At 36.5% G+C, this 23,736-nt stretch overlaps 1 protein-coding gene across 1 annotated transcript; it reads left to right on the plus strand.

The window, feature by feature from the left end:
• The first annotated feature begins 213 nt into the window (after positions 1 to 213).
• LOC129282298 (50 kDa hatching enzyme-like) lies at positions 214 to 10,207 on the plus strand. The gene is made up of 9 exons (XM_054918228.2): positions 214 to 624; positions 2,058 to 2,172; positions 3,315 to 3,499; positions 4,431 to 4,635; positions 5,086 to 5,247; positions 6,010 to 6,207; positions 6,535 to 6,662; positions 7,214 to 7,352; positions 8,110 to 10,207. The coding sequence occupies exons 1-9, from the start codon at positions 337 to 339 to the stop codon at positions 8,406 to 8,408; spliced, it is 1,719 nt and encodes a 572-aa protein (XP_054774203.2). The 5' UTR covers positions 214 to 336; the 3' UTR covers positions 8,409 to 10,207.
• The last annotated feature ends 13,529 nt before the right edge of the window (positions 10,208 to 23,736 follow it).

Below are 23,736 nucleotides of genomic sequence, written 5' to 3' on the forward strand. Positions count from 1 at the left end.
CAAGGGACCACCTCATTTAATTCCGGATCTAGGTTGCCGAGGAACGAGAAACACCCGGAGCTCCAAGCGCTATTCTAATTGATCGGTAATTGGGTATTCATCGGCCAGTAGATGTCCAATCACAATATGGCTTCTATCGGGTACGCCCATAGAATGGACCAATCACCGCAGCTAACAGAAGAGCGCAGCATCTGAAAGTTCTGTTTCGGGGGAGTCCATATCAGATAAATAGTTTGACATTTTTGCTGAAAAATCATTACTCCTCTCATCTTCAAGGGGTCAACAAGAAATACCATCAGGAAGTTTTGGAAACTTTTCAAGAAATAATTGACCAACATGGCGAATATTTGCTGTATACTGACAGCGCTACTCTTTGCAATCATGCCCCATGTACTGAGTATTCCGATTACGGGAACGATGGGAATGACGGAGTTCACTGATGTTGCAACAACGGTCATCGAATCAGGCATTGATTTCGGGTTCACGACCCCGAGCTCATCGTTGAACAACGAGGGTGACATCGACGAAGCCAACAATGACACCGTGACATCATCACCACAAACTGTGGTTTCTGGCGTGGCCGTCGAAGAGGGCATCGACGAGTCGGAAGTCGAAGTATTGAAGGTAGGATTGTATATTCTGTATATTTCAAATTGATGAAATTGAATCTTAATATTTATATGATGAGAGGTGCATGAGAGGGTTGGGAGTGTATCGAATTAAAATTACACTGCAAAAACTCTGGTGTTGATTTAACACCAGCCCGGAATCTATATATGTCCACACCAGAGAAGTGTTAAACGACACCAGTATCGTTTTGGTCTAACGCCAGATAGGTGTTTATACAACACCAATTACTATTAAAGCAGCATCGGTTTGATTCCAAACTGGTGTTGTTTCAATACTTCTCTGGTGTGGACATATATAGATTCCGGGCTGGTGTTAAATCAACACCGGAGTTTTTGCAGTGTAAGGAGTGTTAAAGATAGGAGGGCGAAACCTCCCACGAAGTAAGAAAGTTTCACCAGAATAAAATATCTTTAAGAAATAGATGTATAAAATGGATGCTCATGCATCCAATTGCGTAATATTAAATGGGCGAGTTTTCCGAATTTTATGACAGTGGTGGTTGTCTAAATAACACAATAAGGCTACAATAAAATCGACTTACCTTTTGAATTACCAGAGTAAAAAGAATAAAAATGATAGTGTCTTTTATGTTCCATTGGAACGCAAAAACCGGTAATATTCACCTCTCCCATCCAAAAGTCCGACACTGGCTTAATACTAGTACTGCAAAAGTATATTTTTATTCCCCTTTTTTTTGGGGGGGGGGCTGATATTGTTTAGTTTCTGAGATGATGTTAATAGAAAAAAAAAAAAAACGAGGATATAATTTTTCTAACTGCATTATTGTTTGTTTATATCGCAATTATTTGAAGAAATAATGCATGTCCATGTCGGACTTTCTATTTCGTCAACACTTTATACCTTTTGATTTGTCCTCTTTTAAATGACCATGCATAACCGTATTTGCATACTCGAACAGAAAACTAGTCTCGCTTTACACACTAGATTTCATTAGTTGAAAACTTATGCAGAACGGAATATTGACATAGTTTTTTTTTCATTTAAATCTTGAAGATTGGAATCTTAGTTTTATGAGAAATTCGAGATAAATCTTATGGTTTTAAAATTTAATAGTTTTAAATTCAAAGTTCGATTTATTACTGTCCAAAGCCAATTTTTTTATTTGTTTCAAATCCCTGTAATTATGGATGTAGATTATGTTCATTTAGGTATCAGTCACAACGCAGCACTTTATGTAATACGCATGTTGTGTATTATTGGACTGTTCTTATTCACATTTGAATACGTTACAATGTTTGATATTTGTGTTTACTTATTTGGTCACCCTACTTTTTTGCATTTACTGAGAGAACAATTTACTGTATTTAAGTAGATAAATAAACTAATAGATATATCAATCAATTAGTTATAGATCTTATTAATCAATTTATAAACATCTTCTTATATCTGACTATCTTTCTTCCCAGGCCAACCTCGAGAAATACGGATACGTTCCCCCGGGTTCGACCTTGGGTCAAGCCAACATCAACTATACATCCGCCATCATGGAATATCAACAAAACGCAGGCATCAATCAGACAGGTACGTCTTGTCGCTTTTGAATCTTTGGGATGTTGCCACGGTTACTGGTCAATTCCACTTGATCTGTTGATCTTGAGTGTGTAAATCCTAATTCTAGATCCTAATCCGTCGTTCTGTAGTAGTATACTGCCGTGACTTGCCTAGCCATATATATTTGTGAATTAAGAAGTGAAGGGGATGTAACAAATGAGACTGTATTCGCCACTGTTTCCTACGCATCAACGTGTGTTGCTGCCCTCTACGTTCCTTGGTATATGTCTCTTTGGGTGTCACGCGCGTAAAACATTCCCCATAGACTTGTGTGTTAAAATGGCACTTAAGAAAAATTCATTAAAAATAAATGTGAAATTAGAGGGTCGAATGTTTACTACCTTTGGATAGGATATATATCTGACATTCCATATCTGACCAGAGAAGGGGATCGTAGCCAGCTCATTTAAAAAATAAATCGCCATTTATGAAGATAACTATGATGGGATCAAATTCATCAACTGAAACAGTAAAATAGCCCCAATTCTTCCGCCAGTCAAAAAATAGTTCCAAATCATTGATATATCTTCCCAATTTGGGCAAAGGAAGTTCAATAGTTACCATTTCTAGAATCAGTGTTAGATTTTGAATCATATTCATACACTTTTGTCAATCAGCAATATCAAATTTAAAAAAATCGAATGGGTTGGGTCGAACTGAATATATCTTTTGCCCTCCTGATGTAATTAGGCTCATGGCACCTATAGTCTGGGGAGTGTTTAATCCGGGTGTTTGATAAAGCTGTTCGTAAAATTACGTACGGCTGTAATTTGTTCTTAGGTGCTAAGTCAGCTACAGAAAGTGTCACCAGCCGTGCATAACGCCAACCTTGAGGACTTCTCTACGAAAAAAGGTCACATTTTAGGGTAAAAAGGTATATTTAAAGTGAGAAAAGATTTTAGAGAAAAGATTATTTCTTAATTTTGATGAATGTACCACTTTAATATTGCAATTCTGCTCACACAATATCTAAGCTTTGTGAATAGAAGCATTTATTGCTTTAATTGAGCAATAGGCACATATTAGTGAAGTGGGGATAGTTCACATGTTTATTGTTGGTGATCGTACACCACTTTAATTGTGTTATTCTGCTTATATTTCATTTAAACCAGGTATATTGGATTTTAAGACCTCGGAACTGCTGAATACATCTCGATGTGGTTTCCCGGATGTCGTGCCTTACGTCACATCAAGCGTCACATGGCCACGAAACGGACCCGTGACGTACAGCTTCGGTGCGCTCACTGACGACCTCAATCGCGACGTAGTGATGAATGAGATGCGGAGAGCTTTTCAGGTACGTGTTCGAGTCCCATTTCTGTCGGGTTATTGCAAAAAAGGCATGTGCAATCAATCGCAAGTATCAGTTGCAAATCAGCATTTTATTATGGATTAAGAAGATACACGAGGTCTACGAGGTCCAATACATGTATTATTTTGAATTTGTATTTTCTTTTGATATATATATGTGAACCATTTGTAAACACATTGGCTGCCAAATTGGCTGCCAAATGTGTATTGTTTTTTGGAATAGATAAACCATGAATATATACACCAAATCAATTCATACAATTGTTACAAGTCTGGAAGTGAACTGGGCATTGACTTTGTTTTTAGCGAACGAATTGTAATCAGTTTCAACTAGCAATATGTCTTTAGTTTATAGAGATCGCACAACGAATTTTGATTGTCTTTGCTAACTCACTCAGTCGTTCTAAACAAAATGAAATGGTTTCCAAAACTAAGCTCCGCGTCCGATGTCTTTTTGCCCCAGAGCGACAATCTGGGCTCAAATGATAATAAAAATTTGGGATAATGACATGATTATTATTTGTATTAATTGTTATAAACATTTGGGAAAACGAATAGGGCGTTGGGACAACGCTGAAGGGGATGTAGGGGAAGCGGGCTTTTCACATCAAAAGCACTGAAATATTTTTTCCAATGAACAAATCAGTGGCCTGTAGGTAAGAAAAAAAGTAAGAAAATAGAAAAGTTAAATAGGGGTATCAAAAAGCGTCTGTTGGATCGTGAACCACATTCTATTACTTAAGAGAGAGAGGGGGGGGGGGAGAATAAATCTCGGTCAATCCCCGCTATTCGAATAGTCTGGCAACGCCCATCGCTGAACATAGTTGTCAGCGTCAGATGAAATCAAATATGGATTTAGGCAATCATTTTGGTTATATTTTTTTAAAGACCTACCGCCCATCATTATATCATTACAGGTTTGGGACGAGGTATCCGGTTTGACCTTCAGTGAGGTGGCGGATGGTCCTTCCGTTGATATCCGGATCAAATTCGGATCCTTCGAACACGGCGACGGTATCTCGTTCGATGGTCGTGGTGGAGTCCTCGCGCATGCGTTCCTTCCTCGTAATGGCGACGCCCATTTTGACGACTCGGAGACTTGGACAATAGGGACTCGCTCAGGTAGGAAGTCACAAACTTCGTCGCTCGTGTTCTGTTCAACACATATGAGTGTTAATAGAAGAATTTTGCTTTGGATATTTTTTGTATGCTTTGTTGAAATAAATCCACATTATTACATATTTACAAGATTTGAATAATCCAGAATAAGCACAAAATGAAAAAAAAAAACTTTTTTTTTTTTACACGCTTTGGTGTTATAATTATGTTCAACCTATACAGTGTAAGAGTGTTGTCCTCTGGGGACACCGACCGGTGTTCGTTTTAACACCTAAATTTTTACAAAGCAGGGTTAACATTCCCGTTACATGATTAAACTTCCTTACATGCTGCACGATGAGCCCATCACTAAAATGTATAGTTTCAATATACATGCATTTTATCCATTGGCATTCTTAATTGTGTCTTAACCAACCGTTTTTAACCATTTTTTTTCATCTCACACCCCAACAGGTACCAATCTGTTTCAGGTAGCTGCTCACGAATTCGGACACAGTCTGGGTCTATACCATTCTGATGTACAGTCAGCTCTCATGTATCCCTACTATCGTGGTTATATTCCTAACTTCAGTCTTGATAGCGACGATATCGCAGGGATTAGGAGTCTTTACGGAAGTAAGTTCACTGTCTTTGCAATCAAGAATGAATAAACTGAAATATGTATTTAATTAAAGTTTGCATTGTGTTGAACTAAACACACATGGGGCAAATGTAGACCTGGAATGAATCATATAGCGCATTATAACTACTGTGCTCTCCAGCAAAGGGTTGGTATATAGGGGTAATTATGCTACTTTTTATTGGAGCGCTTGAATAACTTCTGATAAAGAGTGGTAAACAGAAAAAATATATTCATATTCATTAGGAATTCAGTTCTTAGTTTGAAAAAACGACTGTTTTGTATTTGTCTTTACTTATCTTGATCTTCACAGAGAAAAAATATATAAGATGTTGATGTGAGATAAACATTTTGATTGGTACTGACTTGTTAAATATCCATTTTCCCTGATAATATAGCTAGCTGGTTACTAGTTGAGGTTACAGGCAGGGGGGATCCAGGATTTTCCAAATTTGTTTTTTTTCATTCGAAATTTTGATTGTGCCTCTCAAGGGGGAGGGGTGAACAGGCCGGTTTTGCCCCCCCCCCCCCGATCCGGCTTTGGTTACAGCTAGGTGACTTGGTTCGAGCTCTGTTGTCTGTGAAGGGCTGTTTCAGGCCTACATTTCATTTTCAATATCAGTTTATCGACCTGCTTCTATAATATGTGTTTACAAATAATTTCGGTATAATAGTTGCCAAGTTAGCTTAGTCCCTAAGCCTATGATAAAAACCATTATTGGATTTTGAAGAATTATGATTATGTTCTTCTTCTCCAGGGAACACGGGAAGACCCACTACTACAACAAGGAGGCCCACAACCAGAACAACAACGCAACGCACTACCACGCGGCAGACCACTACTGCCACCACCACCACCACCACTCCTTCCGGTCCCACCCCTCCCCGTCAGGCCTGTACCGGATCTTTCGACGCCGTTCTCAAAGATTACAGTGGAAGAATATATGCCTTGACCGGTAAGAAAAAAAAAAGTACCCGATTAGCAAAAAATCAGTTATCATGGTGAGAATTTTGTACTCATCAGAACCAAATCTAAGGAGAGAGTTTATTGGTAAATCTAATGGTTAAAATAGTTGTATTGGTTGAAGGCCCCCGGACCCCATGGAAGAACAGCGTTGTCATGTTGACAAAACTGAATATGGGCTATTTATCCATTTTCTTGTTGTTTTTATACAGAAAATAAATACTATTCTTTACTATACTAGGCAATCATTATTATCGTTATTGTTATTATTATTATTGCTATTATTATGATTATTATCATCATTATTTTCATTATACAGGTCCTTACTACTGGAGGCTAGACCAGACGTCTGCTTCGTGGGGCGAAGTCCGAAACCGATTTGGATTTAATTTGCCTGATAACGTGGATGCCAGTTTCCAAAGTGGAATCTTTTCATATTTCTTCTCCGTGAGTATAAATATTTATGTTTTGCTTTGTAATAGTATTCATTAAAATCATTCAGTTTAAAATCCTACAAGTAATAATACATCAACATAAACACTGTTCACAAAGTCAAATAATTATTCATAATACAACAAAATTGTACAAAAAATACAGAATGTAACATTCAAATCAATTAGAACAAGCCTAGGTTTAATTATCAGGGCCCCGTCTTACAAAGAATTGCGATTGATCCGATCAATCGCAACTATGGACGGCCAGCAACGTCAACATATAAAATGTTTGTTTGTTTAAAACAAATTATATGAATGTATATCCATAAATTCATTGATTTCTTGCCAATTTGGTGTGTTCTCCTTTGTTTACAAAAGACAGTTTACAAATTTCCTGTAGAAGAAATTATGACACTGATGGATTTCCATAGAGTTACGATTGATCGTATCTCTTTGTAAGACGGAGCCCAGAATACCTCCCAGTCGTGTTAATCTATTGATCATGTGTAATTCCTTTAGTCTTGTACATCATGCATTTCTCTCTTCCTCTTCGGTTACATGCAGGAGTGCTATTACTATTACCAAACTTCCACACGTCGATATTTCTCAAGGATACCTATTAACAGAAGATGGGTCGGCTTGCCTTGTGATATCGATGCAGCGTATAGATCAGCGATGAATGGTGCAATGTTTTTCTTTAAAGGTAGGTCTAAATCCTAAATACACTATTGCCCGTATTCGGAACCCCGGTTTAACTTAGACCGAGGCCTAAGTCTGGGCTAAAATTATGGGAAGCTAAAAGTACGAAGAATTCATTTACTTTGTAATACCTCTTGCATTCATTCGGCCCATTTTTGATGGCCAGAAAACTATCCTATATATCATTTTAAAGATAATTTTTAAATGCGTATAGGTGAATGCAAAATAAAATTATGATGATTAATTCATTATCTAATAATAAAGGTTGATGTCAACTTTGGCTACTCATAATTAAACTACAACTTTACAGACCCCGATTTAAGTTAAAACGGAGTACAAAATATACGGGCATATTATGTCTAAATAATTACTTTTTAGATTCTTATGTCCAAGTCCATTTTCATTAGGGCCTATATTACTAGAAAGATAATAAATATTTAAACTGACAGAGTTTTTTTTTCGTACTAAAGTGACTTTATTCGCATATAGCAGCTTACAAGAAACAGAGATTATGTTAGATGGCTTATTTCAAATGCTTATTAAACACTTTGGTTATGTAGGTATTATTCAGGATCATTCAAATCCATCCGATCCTCATCAACATGCATGAAATTTTTTTTAAACGAATAATTGGTTGGTTAATGTTTAAACCAACTTATCGGTTGGATAAAGAAAGTCTGAGAGTACATACGAAATGTCATATCTTTACAATTTTACATATGATATGAAAAATATAATGATGCTTTTAAATTTTATTCCAGATGGGTTCGTCTACAAATACAGCAGCGAGAATGAACTACGAAGGCGAGCACGCATTTACAACATTTTCGGGAATGTGCCTAGCGCCCTCCGCGATGGAGTTGAAGCAGTGGTGTCCGTCGACAATGTCTACGTACATTTCTACAGGGATGGGCGATATTACAGGATGCGAGACGCCAACAAACAGTTTGTGAACTTTCCCAATGGCCTGTCGTATAGAGACGTCAAAGATACACTGACCCCACAATGCCGCGGTCTTTCGTTAATAGAAGAAACGGAACATTGCTCGAATTCGAGCTAAAGCGTCCACCAGAAGTGACTTTCATATAGAAACCATTCTCTTGCTAGAAATCACCATTCATGGAAAGGATGTGTAATATTGGTATCAAGGTGTCAGAATCATTGTGACGTCACACCATGGTCACATCAACAAACAGACACCAGCCAAATCGAAGCTAGAACCATGATAACGTTATATTCAATGACACATCATCGATCGCATTGGAGTCGGTTTCGTGAGAGTGACATTTAGTATGCAATAGTTGCCTACACACAAATCCCCATGCAGACATAAATGACTGATGTAATATGCTTTGTGCAAGGATTTCTTGTTTGGCACTATGCTATATTCCCGGAGTTGGCCAATGATAGCCCCTTTTGCCGAATCTTGCACAAAAATGTGATTCGCGGGATTATTAACTATGTGGTATCTACGAGATTGATAGCCATAATCATGATAGTGACAGCTTGTATTTAAGTATTTATTTATATTTATGTATTATTCGTAGGATGTAAACACTTAAGGCTAGTGTAGTAGGGTGTGAGCATGGTAAGTACATACATGGTATGGTATATTTACAGTGCATCATTGACACAGTTACGGTATCCTTAAAGGTCAAGTCCACCCCAGAAAAAAGTTGATTTAAATAAATAGAGAAAAATCAAGTATTAATAACGCTGAAAACTTCATCAAAATCGGATGTAAAATAAGAAAGTTATGACATTTTAAAGTTCCGCTTAATTTTCACAAAATAGTTATATGCTCAACTCAGTGATATGCAAATTAGAGAGTCGATGATGTCACTCACTCACTATTTCTTTTGTTTTTTATTGTTTGAATTGTACATTATTTCAATTTTTACGAATTTGACAATACGGACCCCCTTGCTTGAACCACAAAATGTTAAAATAATGGAATTCCATGTGTTCAGGGAGGAATTAAACTTTGTTTCACATGACAGTGACGAAAAAATCAAAATATTTCATATTTCATATAATAAAATACAAAAGAAATAGTGAGTGGGCGATGTCATCGGTTCCTTCATTTGCATACCGAACAGGGTGTGCATATAACTGTTTTGTGAAATTAAGCAAAACTTTAAAATGTCATAACTTTCTTATTTTACATCCGATTTTGATGAAATTTTCAGTGTTATGCTTGTTTGATTTTTCTCTTTTTATTCAAATCAGCTTTTTGTTGGGGTGGACTTGTCCTTTAAGGTACAATTTTAAATATATATTTTCAATTACTCCAAAATAGTCACGATTATTGTCACCTGTGGTGTGGTACTTGATTCAAATCCAGTTGCTGTTCAAATGTCGTTTGTATGACGTTGATTAATTTTTTTATTATTTACCAAACTCCAACCAGCTGAGGTAATACCCGGTAGATTTTATTCTTGGAATGCAGAAGCGACTTATTCGCAGTTCTGCTAAAGTCTGAGTAATTATTGTAAGCTCCATTAGTGTCATGTCTAGCAAAGACGTGAATACTATGTTCATTACCTTTTTAACATTATATAGGTCTATTTTGAAAATGCTGTCAAAAGTGTTTTCTGAATACATTATACATTGATGAAGGCCCAATGCTTTAAAGTTCCATGTATCCGATGGCACGCCATACAAAAACACAAAGAAATTGCTTCTGTATCGATTTAGCGCCGAACATGACTTGCGCCAAATAGGCACAGTAATCTTAATTAAGTGAATCGTTCTTTGCAGATATGTTTGGTTGTGTCTCTTTGGGATTTAAAGCTGTTATTCTATTTGTAATTAAATATAATTTAATAGTCTGTAAATAAACTTATTTATTTAAATCAATGCATGTTTCTCTTGTGTGTCTTTTAACATATCCTTTTGTGGTAAATGCTAACAAATGACTAGATTTATTGTAAGATTTTTTTTTTATTTGAACCGTTGAGGTAGTTTTATGATAAGTAATAAAAAAGAGTAGAGGGAAGATAGTGACATAAGTGTGTATAGTAACGGTAAATTGCGAATTCATCTACTGCCAACTCATCCACTCACCACATGGTGTACTTTCATTTACTTCATACTTTCTAATGCCATTTCGTCTATCAACATTTAGTCCAACAACCATTTTGTATAATAACCATTTGGTCCAATCATCACCAAATGATAGTAGAGGAGCTGGTAATTGGACGAATTGGCATTAGACGAATTGGAAATAAACCTATAGTAACTATCTAATCAGAGTGAGAGAGAGAGGGGCTGGGGTTGGGATGAATCGGAAGAAACAGTGAGCGAGTGAGAGAGAGAGAGAGATCCTAATTATTTGTGAGTGTACACATAAACTTTTCATGCTTTTAAAATCAAATGAGAGTTAGAGAAGTGTGAGAATTGGAACGAGTATAACACGTTGTGTAACTGCCAGTATCTCGAGAAACGTGGGTTCACTATACAAAATGAACACATAATTCCACATACAACCCAAGTCACGCTACACAATTCATATCGTATTGCAAAATCGTTTGGGCATCTTGGGAAAAAAACTAAAATTAATACAATATACCCCCTACAGAAAAAAAATCCATTTGAATTTGTACTGATTCGCAATATTTGTCACGCACAAACCCATCATTCCATAAACTAAAGACTTTCAAAGTATTTGACATAAATTCACTTCAAAGTTTACTGCTCATGTTCCACCTTCATTCCACAATTTTTATACTAAGAACACATCTATTCATTCATACCCTACGCGTAAATCTTCAAATTTTCATTTAATCAACCCAAAATTGCTAATTGCGCAGAGATCTATGAGACACCATGGTCCCGATTTATTGATCTCTTTACCAGAGTCTTTAAAAAATTGCTCGTCTCTTTACTCATATAAGGCTAACGTTAAATCCATGTTCTCATCAGAATATTTGAAATAAATTTTCTGTATCAACATAATCATCACCATTAGCTCCACCATCTCTTTCATCATCTCCATGATCTTCATGTTCACCATCATCATCATCTTCACCCGATCTTCTCCATTGTCATCATCATCCTTATCATCTCCATCTTCATTATTCAAATTATTAACTGATATTACCATTCTGTTGTTTAAAGGTATTATTGATTTTAATGAGTTTTAAATATGGAGTTGTCATTTTTCTTTCAAGCAATCTGCTTATGATGATAATCCTCCTGCAAATTAGGTTTGTTATAATTTGGTAGCAGATCATATTTGTACAGAATTATATTCTGCTATCAATTTATTTTTCATGCCAAAACCAGTTTTTAATATATTATGTTTGTTATGGAAAAGTGCATTATACGAATGATATAAATGCAGAAGAAAACAGTAAAAAAAAAAAAAATGTGATATTGCGGATGTGTGCATATGTATGCACCCTAAAAACACTGAAGAAAACTTTTCCCAATATTGGGTAGAAAGGGAACATGCATGTTTGCTGGGTAATTCTTTCCTCCATATTGGGCAAAATGCATGTTTGATGGGTATATTTTAACAAAAACATTGCGTAAAATTTACAAAATATTTGGTATCGTTTCACCCAACAAACATGCATGTTCCCATTTTACCCAATATTGGGTAAACTTTTTTTTCTAGAGTGTGTGTCAGAGAGAGCGAGTGAGAGTGAGGGGAGAGAATGATTAACTGTAAATCGAGATAGAGAAGAAGTGAGAAAGAATCATCAAGAAAGCGAGGGCGGTAAGCACTCATTTGTCAATACTCCACACCAACAAGTCAAGCTAACACATAACCTAAACTAAAACTACATAATAACTTAATCTTTAACTGCCACTAAATTTGTCAAACTTTACTTATAAAAAAAAAAACAACACTACAACATGATACAATACATTACGACCTGTGCACCTGCCATGTTTCTCTTTTCATTTGCACTTTTTATTTGCACCTCCCTTATCTCCCTCTTTCTTTCCTTTGCCACTTTTCCCTCCCTATTATGATTTTGTAAGTACTTTTTTTTGTGTTACCACTGTAATTATTATTATTTGAATTACTTTCTCTTATTTTTGTTGTCGCTTATTCGTTTTATTTTTATATTTGTGGATTACTTGTTTTAAGTTTGTCTTCTGTGTCCGTCTCGATTTTTGTATAGAGTTGTATATATAGTTTGTTTATAATTATTATTGAAACTAAGTTTAGGGGCTTGCCTTCTCTACAAGCTTTTGCTTTTCTTGGCAAGTCCCTCCGTTCATTTCTTGTTTCTTTTCATTGATAATATTACTGCAACAAATTTTAGTTTTGTTTAATTTATATTCAACATTTGTTACGAAATTTCATTGATTTGTCTGTATTATCGATTATATTGAATATGTATTGTAACTTTGATTATATTTTGAAAAAATTGTTGAACGGAAATAAAATCTAAATCTAAATCTAGCGTACGGGGGGGGGCAGAAAATGTAAAAAAAGAACACTAAAACTAAATAATAAAAACTTTAGAAAGCAGGAAAGTTTTAAACAGTTCTTTAAGGATACACACTTCATCACTAATTTTCCTCATTTCGATGAATCTTTCATCCATACACTGAATGGAAAGGAACTGAGTAAAATCTTCTTTCTTTCTTTAAAAAAAACCTTGTTGAGAGGGGCAAATCTACCAGTAAACAACACCAGTTCCTGGGAAAAAAAAACTCTCAAGCATCAATGCCCCTGTAGTAGGCAACATTTTGAGATTTAAATGGGGGAAATGAACGAAAAAAGGAAATTCTATTCTTGGAAAGAAGAGAATCGTCGGCAAAGAAAAGAAATCTATTTTCTTTTCAAGTGTTAGAGGGAATTTTTAGAAAAATACACACGCTCAGTCTGTTCTCGAACAGTGCGCCGCATCCGTAGAGCCTCGTCACGTGATCAAAAACATTTCATCCAATCAGCGGCAACCTTGCGCAGCACAACACCCGGCGTGTTAACACACGGGCTTTGGCAGGTTCATTTCCTGTGTCTGTGTGTGAATATAGGTTATCCACACCCCGCAACACACCCTTCTCTCAACACTCACGACATTCGCCACGAGACTTTCCTATTCGCTGCCTTTCATGTCACAAAATGCACCACGCAGCGCCACCCGTGGTTGTGTATCGGACGAATGTTGGTCGCATTGTGAGGGGGCGCGTGCCCGGTAAGTTGTCCATTTTATTCCTTTGTAATTGTCTACGTGTGATCCTCGCCGTGTATTCCTCCCAATTTGCGGTCGTCTGGGATTGTCTTAATTTGTTTTTGATGTTAATATCATGACGGTTGGATGCGGGAAAACACGTGTTTTTTTTTTTTAGTAAACCGCGCACGTACAATATCATAAGGAGGATATGAACTAACGAGTGCTATTATATTTACCACAATAGATGGGCTGCATATTGATGAAAATCGATGTTTTTTCCTGTAAGCCATCACATAGAAATGAAGGAGAACTAGAAAAATTGGAAGGCCGGTGAGGGTTTGGATGGCTAGATAGCTGGGGTAAATTCGGCGGGGAGTTAATTTACGCAAGGTGATGACAATAGAACCTTGCAGGGGAAAAAACCCTTGGTTAGGGCAACTATAATTATAATCTTATATCACACTTTTTTAATAGATCAATGTCATTGAAAGAATGGTGGTACAGACAATTGAAAACAAAAAATGACAAAGTGTAGAAAATAGACGGGGTGGAACCGAAATTCCATAATAATGAAGAAGATGGGGAGACAGCAAACGATCCATTTTGATTGTCTTTTTCGTGGTAAAAATGTAAATTGTAGATTTCCATCCAACTTCCGGACGGGGAGGGGGGGGGGGGGAAAGTGGGCATCACCCATTACAAGGTAGGCTATTGTCTTAAACTTTGCTCCTAAAAGTGGGAACATATCCCCTCTGTATAGCCCCCCCCCCCCCCCATCCGAGAATGAGAATGCAATAAATATAGAAAGAAGTTGGAAACGCTGTGTGTGCGCGCGTGAGGGAAAGAGAGAGATGTGTGTGTGTGTGTGTTGGATAACACAAGGGCACTTTAATCACTGTCGACGAATCAGAATCATTTTTGCTTTCATTAATTGGCAATTTATTGCAAGTGTTTGCGGACGAGCCCGAAACAATAAAAAAAAAGAAACAGACAAAACAAAGAAAGTATTATTTATATATCCATAAACTCGCGAGTATTGATAAACGCGGCGATAAAGATTTTTAACTGCTACACTCCCTCCTTTTTTCCTAGGGCAGCGAGAGGCAGAATGTTCCCCGAGAAACAATGACGGCGATTATCTGAACCAGTGAACACACAGACATGTCCTTGGAGTACCCCAAGGTCCACCGAACACCACATCTTTTCAATTGTCTCCAAGATCAGGTTTGGAGGTGAAAATTCTCACGCAAAAGTCTCTGGAAGTCCCCCCGTACTTCTGCCAACATGGTGAATAAATAATGAAGTCAAATGCTTCATTTAATACCGTTTTTCCCACAGACCCAGACTACTGTAAAACTATGAAAGTTTCGTTTTCGTTTTCCTCATGTAATCTTAATAGGACTTTCTGTCTGGGTATTATCATTAACGCTCCCCGTCCCCACCCACTCTCTCTCCCCCTCTCAGTGTGTCTACACCTCTCTCTCTCTCTCTCTGCCCCCTCTCTCTCTCTCTCTGTGTCATTGAAATGAAATATTATGGAAATCCGGTTGGAAATACTAATGGATAAGAAATGAGAGCGTAGACATGACTATGAACAGATGACTACATGATCATGATTAATCATCAGCTTTATCATCATTATACAGATACAAAACAGTGATGAGGGACAGGGGCGCTGCCACTCGCAGCAAACGACCTAAAGGTAGCAGCATTCTGTCGATTAAATTAGTTTATAGAGAACTTTAGGACCCAGGCCACTCGATTTTTCATACCCTTCTTTTTCCCGTCTTCCCTTTTCTTCATCATTTTCTCATTTTATTTTTTTAAATATAAATTTAACTGGACAGCTGTTGGTTACAAATACCCCAGCTCATTTTACATGTAATTTTATTTTTACCCAGAGTCGGTCGGTTGGTACTTGAAACAGCTTGTAGCTTGGTTAAAATAATTCTTAGACTGGATGAGTATGAACATAGAACATTTTGAATAAATGACTGTGAACAATTAATTATTCCGATTAAAATGAAGACACGGAAGGTATGACAGTTAATAAATGATTCGCAAAGACGTAATTACGAACACACGATTATGAAACAAGATCGTTACAGAATGGAGATACAATTGCGGGTACAAATGTCATTTAGATCTTTATTTTCATGCAAACATGATGATATCACCAAATAAAAATTAATTAATTAACATCAATATTGCACAGTTAGATAATACAACATTAAAACTTAGGGGAGTTCACCCTGACGCTAGGTTGATTTAAGCAGAAAACAAAATCGAAAAGTATTTCTGAAGGTTTGATAAAAAAACAACCAAAGAATAAGAGATATATTAATTTCAAAGTTTTAAATATCTGACGTCATAGCTCAATTTCTTATCCAATCATAGACAACCTCTTGCAGAGTGTCACAAAGAAAAATCACTTTTATTTTGTTATAATTTTATGTAGAAAATGACATTTTGGGGATTTATATCACGCGACATGTGGAAGAGTTGCTCGTCTGTGACGTCACAAAATAAAAACTTTTAAAATTCGTAACTGCTATTCTTAGGCTTATTTTCATCAATTTTTGTTTCTTCTATTTTTCTGCTTTTGTTAAAACCAAGTTATTTTCAGGGTGAACTTCCACTCTCATACGTACGAATCACTTCCGAAGATCCATTTCCCCAAAGTATGTAACAATATTGCTTTACATAGTATGGGAAGACTGATAATAAAACAACAACAACAAAAAAGCTCGATATTGCACAAGACGAATGCTTTGATGATATAAATTTTGCTTTGAATAACTTTGAAAGTGTACTCTAGTATCCACCCAAAAATGAAAAGAAAAATCCAACTAATATGAAAGAATAATACATCAAGTTGCATTTTGATATAAAACTTTGGTTGGGTGTAAAAACAAAATACCTCAGATCTGGATCAGGATTTTACAGGATTAAGATAAGCGACGGAAATAATTATCTCGAATCGTTTCACAGCCATTGTCCACAAATAATAATAATAATGATCATAATGATAATAATAATAACTATGATAAAAATAATAATTACAATAATCACATTAATCAACTGATCATCAAAAAGGAAAATGATATTGACAAGTTTTGGGATTAAGCGAAAACCAGCTGAAGTCAGATGACAATGTCTTTTTTTAATGAATGGCAACAGTTGTATGGAGAAAACGTTTGCAATAAAATGCAAAAAATATGCAAAATTACAAAAAATTAATATTTGAAGAGCTCATATTCAAGACGGGTTAGATCCATATTTCATCATTTTTTTGTCCCAATGTATAGATTTCTAGTAGCTCTATAAGATGATACAAAAGAAAAGTTGATTTCTTATCAAAAAGTGAACAAAAATGGCAAAGAAAAATCACTTTTTTGCAAAAGGGGTTAGATCCATTTCAGTATGTTTGCAAAAGGAGCTAAATCCACAAAGGTGATTTTGGGGAAAAAATATTTTTTTTAATATGAAGAAAGGCAGATTTCTTTTATACCCAATTTAATGTTCACATGGTAGGGTAACTTGTCAATTAAGTTTCGCATAAGAATATTGAAATATGGGAGAATTAAAAAAAAGATTTTTCTTGGAATTATCTAAGGTGGATGTATCCCCTTTTGCAAACAAACTCTTCTGAGGAGCCCATTTGCCAAAAGGGGTTAGATCCATTTTTTATCAAATTTGATTTTTTTTTTGTCTGAATGTATATTCTTTTAGTAGCTCTATAAGATGATACCAAATAAAAGTTGAAATTCTCGTCAAAAAGTGAACAAAAAAGGCAAATAAAAAATATACATTTTTTTTGCAAAATGAGTTGGATCCATTTGAGTTTGTTTGCAAAAGGGGCTAGATCCACAAAGGTAATTTTGGGAAAAACATTTTTTTTAATATGAAGAAATGCATAGTTCTTTTATACCCAATTTCATGTTCACATGGTAGGGTATCATGACATTTTTTTTCGCTGGAGCTAACCCCTTTTTTGCAAACAAACTCTTCTAAGGAGCCATTTGCCAAAAGGGATTAGATCCATTTTTCATCAAATTTGATTTTTTTTTTTTTGGTCTCAATGTATAGATTTTAGTCGCTCTGATGATACCAAAAAAAAGGTGAATTTCCCATTAACACGTTAATAGAAATGTCAAAGAAAAATCAACTTTTTTTTATTCAAAAGGGGTTGGATCCATTTCAGGTTGTTTGCAATACGGGCTAGATCCACAACATTTTTTTTTTAATATGAAAATATGTAGATTTCTTTTGTACCCAATTTTATGTTCGCATGGTAGGTTGTATATAATGACAATTTAGTTTCGCATAAGGATATTGCAATATGCGAGAGTATAAAAAAAACATGATTTTCTCGGAATGGTCTAAAGTGAATCTAACCCCTTTTGCAAACAAACTCTTCATTTCTTGGCATGCCCAAATAACCCTGTTTCTTTTTAAAACCATTCTTCCGTATAGTTGGTTATCGGCGTGGCATTGGAATGTCAGACGAATAACTCCGTTGGTTATGAATAGTAAGTATAGAATTTTTTTCATCGCTTCAAGCGTTTTCAAGGAAAATGCTTGAGAGAATAAATGCAACTGCAGGGGACGTGATAAATGCAAGCAGTTTGTAAATAAATTAAAAGCAATTATCCAATCTATATGATAATTTTATTTTACAATAAACTATACAACTGTCATAATTTTGGGCCCTATTTTACTTCTGTCAGATAAAATATTGTCATGATTGCCATGCAGGCTCCATAAGTAGTACAATATCACTTCAATTTTCTTGCATTTCTAATTCGTCAACCTGCTTGGTCTGTAACAGTTTGCAAATTGAAAAAAATAATAAATTGCACATTTAAAATGCGAATCTTATATTGGCATAATCGGACACTTAATTAGAAAAAAGCCGAGCTTTCAGTGGAAGCCCTGGTTTGAGTTTATTCGCTTATTTGTAAGCCAAAAAAAAATTCTTACTGCGATTATTGTCACCCCCCACATAATCTTTTAGCAAGTTCGCGAATTTTAACCCTAAATATTTCAACGCCTAAGGAGACCGGGGGGGGGGGGGGGCTGAATCAGCCCCATACTTATTATGGTCAAACAGATATATGAGCTTGTTGAAATTGAAAAAAAAACTTTTTGTTCTTTTGAAGGCATGGTTGAAAGAGAAGTGTGGCTCTATCCTTTTTCCAATTTTATAAATTTCCTGTTCCCAGTAAAATTGTATTCTGAAACTTCAGAATTGTAAAATTGTGAAAAGGGGGATGACTGAGCAAAAATGTACATAGACTGCGAAATCATGGAAATGTAGGAGTGGGTTTTTTTTTAGGTAACTTTGTACCCGTGATCAGGTGACGTACAGAATAAGAGTAAAAGATTTGAAGCCCCATTAAGGATTAAGTTCTGGATTTTGGAATGCTCATTATCCAGGAGAGCATTTTATAAGCATGATCAATGTATTCGTATGCATGGCCGTACGCAGCGGGATAGGGGCGGTGGCAGTTGCCACCCCCCCCCCGAAAATTTTGAAAACCTACATTTTTTTACTGAAAAAATTCACGAAGTTCTTCAACAGCGTGCATACAATCCTTCAATTTCACTCCAGAAAACGCAAAAGCGTCCCCGTGACAAGCTCAGTCGCTTCGCGCCCTCACTTTCACGTATCTTCAAATATTTGTTCGCGTCTTGCTCCCCCCCCCCCCCCGGAAGAAATTTCTGCATACGGCCACGTTCGTATGATTAGATGTCAGATCCGACAACTATCCTCTTTGGATTGACCGAGACCCACGAGCGTCTGACGTTTGCTATGGCAATCGTGGGATAAAACAGACTTTGTCGGATAAAATTGCCAACGCGTCCTCTCCCCTGAACATTGTTCTTGAATTGGCAACCCCTTTCCTCATGTTCCTCGAGTTTCAAACCTGGAAACGGTATAGTTGCAATTCCTCAACCAAAACTCGACGCACCGGGAGAGTAGTTCTAAAAGAGCTGAGTCTTCGGGTCCAAATGTCCATTATAAACTCCTTGCGTTGCCCTCAAGATCCGTCGTTCATGCTCTCATTAAAGAGAGAATAATCATCGTTTCCTATAGTTAAAAAAGAGTGATAAATTTGATTAATAACAGATCAGTCAATAATATGGTAATAAAGATATTCCTTTTATTATACAGCACTTAATGCATCGGAGTTATGCTTCTAAGCGCTTTGCATAAAGTTAGTTTTCATTGAATTTTTTACCAACACGATTAATGCACTTTGTATACACTTATTCATTCAAATTATTTGGGTGTAAGATGATCTTTGAAGGTTTCCATGGTGGAGAGAATATTGAAAGGTTTTACGGTAAACACCATGTATGTAGTCCTGAAAAGGATGACGACCAGAACACGCTGGTCGAAACGTCGATAACAGTTCTTTTCAGAGCTAACATATATTCAAGAAAGAATAACAAACAGTCCTTTTTAGGATTACATACATGGTGTTTACCGTAAAACCTTTCAATATTTGGGTGTAGTTATACAGGATAAAACGTGATCAGCAAAACTGTCTTTCATCATGGTCCTGATGCGACAGATTAAAATCAATATAAACATGACGATGTGTATACATTTACTTTTATCAGTAAATGTTAGTCATTTTGTACATTCAGAATTGCCAAGAAATACTTATTAGGCTACATGTATATGCATGGCTAATGATACAATACTATTTTTCGCAATCATTCTTTCCTCGAGTACTTGTTTTATATAATGGTTCACATAGTTTTATGAAAAGATAACAGAAAATATGATTGACATAACTCACGAAATTTATATTTTCATGGGATTTTCTTTTGTCTGGAGTAGAGTTTATACTTCTTCTTTTTTTTTCTTCCGTTTATAGTTATTTCATTTCCTTACAAATCTTTGGAATAATATTTCAAAACAAAATAACATTACCGTTTTCTTTGAGCGATTGCAAACCCTTATCACTTGTCAGGCTAATCTGGTGATCCACATCTCCTACTTTCGCTGCTCTCAGAGCCTGCTTCCTCCAACATAGATCTCAATGCAATAATATAGTTCACAGCCATCAGCAAAGTGTCATGTTTCGAAAGTGAACTGTCTCCATTGTAATTAGTTACTTTACACCGAAGCGCATTGAAGGCTGCATTGAGTCCGTTCATGCGCTTGCGTTCTCTCGCGTTCGCAGCCAGACGCCGTCGTTTGCGTCTTGCCTCGACAACCGGTGCGCGCCGTTCTATAGTATCCAAGTACACACGAGAGGAAAGGACGTCATTTACAAGTGGATGGAGTATCAATGTCGATGACGACGATGACGATGGGGAAGAAGATGATGATGTCTGGATGCAATACGTTGATCTTTCGTTTGTTGTAGGCGCCATATCTTGCATAGTCATTTTCCCATACGGATTCAGCGATACACCACTTATTGTGACACAAAGTGACAGGCCTAAACATGAACATTTAAAAAAGGCCCTGCGATTTGTTCAATAAACAGATATATCCCGCTTCCTCGGTGCAGCTCAGATCCTCCTAATATCCATCAGTAATAATATCCGAGACAAGAACGGGAGCATTTAAAGGAAATTCCACCTTTACTTTTAAGTAACATCTAAAAGGTGACCAATCAGAACGGGTTATGCCACGTCCAGCCCCCCCCCCCCCCCACCTCCACCCTCCACTGAATTGGATATCATTATGAATAAAATTGTTAAAATCGACAATCGACAAAAGAAGAGCGGGGAATTACGGCGAACACAGCACTTCTCGCTCTCGGGATTCCGATGACTAATTACGCTCCTTGTCCGATCACGCTGCGTAATAATCAACGTCGTATAGTATTTATGCATGATCCCTTGCACTATACAATTAGGGTAAAATATATATCTTGAAGGCGCGCATGGGAAAAAAAGGATAACAGAAAAAGAGAGGGGGGTGGTTTGTTAAATACAATTTTTGGCAATCATTTCAAATATGCTCTATTCGAGACTGCTTTTCTTCAAAAGGTCAATCCATTATTTTGTATCTGATTTATATACGTCTTATATTTCTTTGAATGGAAATGAAATAAAGAATTTGAATTGAAGTCATAATTATATGGTGATCGTGTAATATAAATTTGGGCCTATGATAATACTAACTGCAGCAAATGTTTATCATGAAATGGGAATTGATTGATTAGGGTGGGCGTTAAAAGAATTTATATTCTTAGAATATTAATTTTTGTTAGATGCAAATGTTTTATTTATTTTTTATTTGAAAGCTGGAAGAGGTGTTTTTGTCGCCCGTGTAGCCTTGCTGTGTGTGTGATTGAATCTTCACAGACGTTTATCAATCAGATATGATTATTTACGCCACAACGCCAAGTCTTGACTTTTTCACAAGCCTTTTCAAAATAATAGGGTGTAATTCTGACAGTTACAGTAAGACAGTGCTCCTCATCCCCAGTCAATCAAAATTCAAGAATTTAACTTAAATCGTCAGAGCTGAAATTCTCGTCAGCGATAACAGTTTTATTCCCTTGTTACAACAAAGTTGAATGGTTACTACAGAAAAGAAAAAATTAAAGTAAATATTAAAGTAAACATGGTAAATAAACGAAAGAAAACAATGTAAAAAAGCCCCAAATAATGTAAATTAAATTGTTTTGTTTTTTTCTTTGGAATCATTTCAATTTATTGGTCAGCATAAACAGTTTCATCGATTTTCCATCAGGAACGGTTCGATTTGACCAACTTACATGCCCAAATCTATGACAGATTGATGACAAAAGACAAGAGGCAGATCTTCGTCATGAACGAGTATTGAAGAATCTTTGGCGGTCCAGAGGTAAGATAGGGAATTTTCGCAATGACTACATTGGACTATATAGGAGCGCCTTGAGCACCTAGCAAGGTGGATACGTGCGCTATACAAATCCTATATTATCTATTATTCATTTATTTACACAGACGCTTTCTGTAACGCAGAGCACCTATTGTCAAAAGCCCTTCAATGACAAACAGCCTTTGTCGAAAATCGGTGGATAAAAACAACAGGGTCGTCCTGGACTCTGGACAAACGACATATTTTTGCCACTTTTCGTCCGATCTGAATCTTCGGGCGACCTGCTGTCCCGGTCCACCTACCTTCGACAAAGACCTCTCAACTGTCCATTGTGATGTGGCTCGAATTGGTGCGTTGTAGAAAGCGTCTACGTAGTGCTTGCAAAAATGCATGTAGACCCTGCATTAAACTAACAAGGGATCATCACAATTCCTTATTTTGTTTAAGACCGCATTTCTGTTCTCTTTTCACACGACGCGCGTTTAGCCAAGCGCGCACTGTGCGATCCGATACGACGTGATTTTTTTGATAAATCGCATTTTGTTTTAAATATGAAAGTTCCAAGAAATAGATTATTTTATCTGAAGTTAAGCATAATGTGTGGAATGATAAAAGCCATAATTTTGCTTTGCGGCAAGCCCTGTGGTAGGAGTCCAAATCGGCGTCAAGTCGCAGCAGGTGATGACGTCATTATGATTTGGAATGGAATTTGCTTTTATTCCTACAGGGAGGCTCAATCTAGACTGAATTTCGACTTCCTACTATTATTCTGAACTCGAATTACTAAGATTTCATAGACTGAATAACTTTCATATCAAATTTTATTACAATTTCTTTGAAATTCGGATCGCAAGGAATCGTATTGTGTGAAAAAGGGCTTTATGTGACGAACACAGAAAATTATTCGTCACACGATTCATTAGCCTGGTGTCCCAGGCCACCAACTCCACCGCGGGCGTGACGGCGCGCCGTTGTAAATGGATGAACCCTAATAATGATCCCAAAGGCTAATCAAAGGGATCTTTGAGGGTGCGATGTCTTTTACAGGTTTCTTAGTCAGATTAAGGGGATAAGAGTTTAAGAGTGACTGGCAAGAACACTACTACGGTTTCACCATTAGGAAATAAGACAATGGATTATCAATAAATCTGATGTGTGATATTTTTTCTGTGTTCCCCCCCCCCCCTTCCCCCCAAATACCCAAGACGCTGATTATGAATAGAATAAGCATCTTATTTTTTTGTCTCCTTCCCTATCCTTTTTTGTCTACTGAATTACCATTTTTCGAATCACGCTGGTTACCGACATCTGTTAAAATTGTATGAGAAGGAAAAAAAGTGAAATAAAATAAATTACTGAAAGGCAGTGACGCTGGGCTGCACCGTTGTCGTAGTTGCACTGTTTAAAGTTATAGA

The sequence above is a fragment of the Lytechinus pictus genome, chromosome 18, assembly GCF_037042905.1.
Source record: "Lytechinus pictus isolate F3 Inbred chromosome 18, Lp3.0, whole genome shotgun sequence".
Lineage (NCBI taxonomy): Eukaryota > Metazoa > Echinodermata > Echinoidea > Temnopleuroida > Toxopneustidae > Lytechinus > Lytechinus pictus.